This window comes from Leiobunum rupestre, chromosome 1 (assembly GCF_980474605.1).
Source record: "Leiobunum rupestre chromosome 1, qqLeiRupe1.1.hap1, whole genome shotgun sequence".
Lineage (NCBI taxonomy): Eukaryota > Metazoa > Arthropoda > Arachnida > Opiliones > Sclerosomatidae > Leiobunum > Leiobunum rupestre.
Genome location: NC_143384.1, coordinates 68,150,494 through 68,155,942, shown reverse-complemented (window position 1 = coordinate 68,155,942; position 5,449 = coordinate 68,150,494). Strand labels below are relative to the sequence as shown.

Here is a 5,449-nt window from a genome sequence, read left to right as displayed (position 1 = left end):
CAGAATTTATAGCCCGGTGTACCTAGTAACAGAGACCATACCACCAGAGGCCTATCATCATAGTGCCCTACGCCAGCGTCCACATAACCCGGACAGGTGACAAATCCAGCATGGGTAGCAGTACCCTAATACTGATGGTCGCACCTTTGACGCAAGCCACTCAACCCAGCAAAAGGAGCAGCAATGGGTGGACCAATCCCCACTTCGCACACAGCAGTGGGAGTAAGAGTGGATGCTGTAGCAACTCCAGCCGACACCATAGACTAAATATGCTTATAGACGGGAGGGTTAACGTTATAAAACTGTTAAAAACTCGGAACGGTGACCTCTAGCGGCTGGTCTCTAAACTAGGTTTCAACCCCCATTTTACCCCTCCACCGCTGCTATTACATACCCGCTTTAGGGCGCGAAATATTTGCTACTTTGAATGGGTAATTGTAAGTAAAACCTTTTTTGAAACTTTGATTAGAATTATAAAATTAATATTTAGATCTTAAAAATTATTTTTGCTGTTGTTAATGTAAGAAAAACCTTTTTTGAAACTTTGATTAGAATTAAAAATTATTTTTTTTGTGCTAAAAATATTTTTGGTTATAGAAAATGGTTTTAATGTACTTGCACATTGTATTGGAAAACACTGATTTTCAATCAGCGAAATATTACCTATATTTTGGTTTTTTGAAATTTTTTTTATTACAATTAGAAAATTAATATTTGTCTTAATAACTATTCGTTTTTATTGAAAAAAATACCTCTAAGCTTAACAAGCATGATTAAACTATTTTTATATACAGTCCAAATTTTTTTGTCAAAACATTATAACAGAAATAATTTTTATGCAAATCAACAGGTTTGAAAAAATCGACTATGATAAATTATTACAATATCTTGCTTTCTTCTTAAAAAACACCAGTTGCCAAAAAGAACACAGATATTAATTTTAAAGGGATGATGTATATAACATTTTTATTCATAGGAAAAAAATGATTTTGGTGGTTTCACATCATCCTCTAAAACAGTAGTGCAATCATTTGCAATGTTCACATAAAATAATGCAATTAGCGAAACTAGGATGTTTCAGTGTCTAGATTATACATATACCAAAATTAGCAAGGTAAATGTTGTAGTTTCAATAATTTCTTGGACGGTTTTGTTTGTATGATAGGTACTTGCCCATTTGCTATCCTTTTTTGTTTTGCTTTGTTAGCTTTTTCTTCTTTCTCTATTATTATTGCTTCATTAACAAATTTATTCATTTTTATACCTTTTTCTGGTTCCAATTTTAAATTTCATTATAAACAAGGCTTCACAAAACAGAAGATATCCATAAAACTATGGAAAATAAAATATAAGAAGTGTAACAATAAACTTAATTTATAAAATAATTTTAATCAGTCATACCTTTGTCTTCTATCCAGAATTTTATTTTCAAAAGCATAACACACGTGGTACCAGCGTGGAGCTGTGGAAACAACAACTTAAGCAGACGACACGAATCACATGGCCTGAGGTTTCAAGACCACCCGGTAGAGGGTATCAAGCCAAGCCGTTAACATTTCACCCGATTCCGGCCTCCAGTCTATAAGCATATTTAGTCTATGGTGAAACTTTAAAATGACTGTACTAATAGTTATGGGCCCAAATAAAGCGCCTGAAAGTGCATTTAGAAAGCAGAAAAAGAAAAAAGAAAAGGATGCTTCAAATCCAGAAAAATGGCGAGGCACAAAAGAACATAAAACTCTGAAAGTAAAGATAATTCAGCAGAATCCAATGAAGAAAAAGAAATTCAAAAACAGCTCTAGCTTGAACATGATATATCTTATGAAAGTGAAACTATGGCTTGTTCGAGTTCTAGTACAACAACAACAACCATTTACCCCAATTTAGTTGCGGATAATATATCTTCTGATTATAAATCTCAAGGTAAACATTTTAAACCAGAAGATATTATTTATGAAGATCCTACTAAGTCGCCAGGAATACCACATATTTCGTATACAACTTGTTGAGTATGGTCCAAAACCTATCGACTTCACCAATTTCAGATTTCCCGAATCAGATAAAGGTAGACGTTTGGATAAAAAGTGGTTCTATAAAGTTCTTTCCAACAGTGAACGTGTCAATCGACAGTGGCTATTGTATAGCCAATCTAAAAATGCACTGTTTGGCTTTCCCTGTTTGCTTTTTACAAGAAGTCGAATATCTTGTCATTCTTTTTCTTTGCGGATCCTCTACAATGGTTTCAAGATTGGAAACATTTAAACCCTATTCTTCAAGTACATGAAAATTCTACTTCCGATCGAATATGCTACAGGACCTGAAAAGAATTCGAAAAACGTTTGAAAGATGGGAAAACTTTGGACTCGGAAATGCAAAACTCTGTACAAAAGGAAACGCACAAGTGGCGCAACATTTGAAAGGTTATTGTGGATGTAATTCTACACTGTGCGAAAAATAACTTGGCTTTAAGGGGCAATACGGAAGTCATTGGACAGCCTGGTTGTGGGGTCTTGTTGAGTACCTTGGAGCTCATAAGTCATTACCATCCACAACTAGCAGAACATACTGCTTACTTAAAATCAGTGAAACAAGCACCGTCCTACCTTTCACCCGTTATTCAAAACGAAATATCAAAATTAATTGCTGATAAAGGCCGAATTGAAATTTTGGAAAAAATTAAAAAAGCAAAATACTTCACAATTTTACTGGACTGCAGATCTGACAGCGGGCGCGTTGCGCAAATGTCTCAGATGATAGGATTTGTTAATATACTAGATGGTCAGTGTAACATAGAAGAGTGTTTTATTGACTTGGTCGAGACTCATTTAAAAACTGGAGAAGGCCTTTCGGCTGAAATATTGACAAAACTAAAGTCTGATGGACTGAATATTGAGGATTGTAGGGGGCAAGGATATGATAATTTTGCCAACATTGCCGGAAAATACCACGGTTTTCAAGCTCAAATATTCCAAATAAATGAACTAGCTAGATTTGTTCCCTGTGCTGCCCATACCTTGAACCTTGTTGGAACACATTCAGCTAGTGTGTCGCCTATGATGGTGACTTTTTTGGTATTGTTGCAAAATATTTTTAATTTTTTCAGTGCTTCCAACAAGTAGATTGGAATTTTTAGTAGATAAACTTGGTATCATTCTTAAGAGTCATTTTGAAGCGAGGTGGTCATCCAAACAATGCAGTAGCTGCTCTAAAAAAAGTTACTGATGTTTTCTCAATATTAAACGAAATGACAAACAACAAATAATATAACTGGTGCGAAACCTCTCATAAAACAGCTTGATTTTCGATTCTTAAGCCTTTTACAGTTGTGGAATAGAATTTTAACGAACATAGATAAAATAAACAAAACTGTTCAGAGCAAACGTTTTTCTCTTAATGAAGCGTCGACGATGTTAAGAGGTCTTAGAAACACCTTTCAAACAATGCGTGATGGAGACATAGATTCCGTGATCGATTGTGCTGATGTAATGGGTATTGAACATACTTTTCCGGATAGAAGGCGGAAAAGGGCAAAGGCTTTGAGCTCTGACTTTACAAAAGATGGTTACGTTTTCACACCAGAACAAAACTTTAAGAACGAAATTAACGCCGTTTATGATAGATTGATGAGTTTTTTCAAAAAATGTGCTGCCGATTTTGGTATTAAATATTCAAAGGATATAAATGCTGAGGAATTAGTAACTCGAATTGAACGTTTTAAAGCACAACCCTTACCAAAATCGTGACTGTCACTTTTAAACTTAAAAAAGTGTTATTTAAAGCTGCCCCAGTTCCAAATACAGTCTCAGATCAGATTTAATTCATACTTATTCTGAGAAAATGAGAGTCTTAATTACGGTGCAAAAATCTTGTAAAATCAAGTTTTAAATAAGTATGCAAGAATAAACACATTTAAGACTTAATTTAAGCTGCCACAGTTCCAAATACATCCTTATTGATTACTTATTTCATACTTGTTTTGAGTCTAAAACAAGTCTTACATAAGGAATAAACTAGAATCAGCTAATTCGATTAGGGAGAAGTGGCGTGTGATCAACAATTTAAACGTCCATTTCACCACAATAGTTAGCGAAAAAAATGTATCAGATTGTCCTCTTTCCATAAATAATAACTCGTCAACTTGTGCCCTTTTTTTAACTAAGGAGAAAGAAGTAGAAGAAATAATTTAATCTCTACCCAAAAACAGTGCCCCGGGTTTGGACGGATTCCATCCGAAGCCCATGAAATTTATCAGTCCTCTCATTCTGGCCCCTCTAGTTTTTATTATAAATCTGTCTTTTACCACCGGAATTTATCCTGATCTATTAAAAAACACAGTTATTACTCCCATATTTAAGAAGGGTGACTCAAATATAGCGAACAATTATCGCCCCATCTCTGTACTTTCCTTTTTTGCCAAGGTTCTGGACAAATGTTACTTACTAAGACTAAACGCCTTTTGCGATAAACATAAACTGCTCTCTGACCACCAATTTGGTTTTAGGGCTGGACGAAACACCGAAACAACTATTGCTACAGTTTATAAATATATTCTAAATGCAATTGACAGTTCGAAGTACTGCCTTGGCTTTTTCCTCGACTTAGAGAAAGCCTTCGACAGCGTCCCCCATGATAGACTCCTTCGCAAACTCGAACGTCTGGGTTTAAGAGGTACATCTTTGAACTGGGTCAGAAGTTATTTGAGCCGCAGACAATGCGTTACAAAAATAAAAAACTTGCTATCTGACCCCCAACCCATAAAAATTGGCCTTCCCCAAGGATCTGTCCTCTCCCCACTCTTCTTCAACTTATATATCAATGATATTATATGTATGCTACCATTCGGGTACTTAACTTTATATGCGGACGACGCCTTACTCCTTTTAGAGAGTTATGATCTTGACTCCCTAATCGAGGCTGGTAACAACGTTCTGTCGTCGTTAAACACTTGGCTTCTAAACAACGGTTTAAAATTAAACATAGGTAAAACCCAATACATTGTGTTCTCTAATATCGGCAAAATTATACCAGATAATGTGTGCAATATAAAAATTATGGGTGACGTCGTTACTAGAGTCTATAAATACAAATATTTGGGTGTTTGGTTTGACAACTACCTGAATTGGAACGAACATATCAAACAAATGTGTAAAAAACTAGCAAGCTCTTCCCATTTAATTTTCAAATATAAGGATATATTTCCTAGAACCATATTATTCCAAATATATTTTAGCTTCTTTCACTCTCACTTAATGTACGGAATAGTAGCATGGGGCAATACCACCAAAAACAATTTATATCAAGTTTTAAAAATGCAGAAACGTGCGATACGCAATATTTACAAAGCCGATTGGCGACACCCCACTAAAGAATTATACTATAAAAGTAAACTGCTAAACATCGATCAAATGTATAGGTATGCCTGTATATTATTTATTTTTAAAAACATTAA

At 34.9% G+C, this 5,449-nt stretch overlaps 1 protein-coding gene across 1 annotated transcript; it reads left to right on the top strand.

Annotated features, from left to right (window-relative positions):
- The first annotated feature begins 2,741 nt into the window (after positions 1-2,741).
- LOC149966202 (uncharacterized) lies at positions 2,742-3,743 on the top strand. The gene is made up of 2 exons (XM_090167490.1): positions 2,742-3,071; positions 3,375-3,743. The coding sequence occupies exons 1-2, from the start codon at positions 2,742-2,744 to the stop codon at positions 3,741-3,743; spliced, it is 699 nt and encodes a 232-aa protein (XP_090023616.1).
- Positions 3,744-5,449: the final 1,706 nt, after the last annotated feature.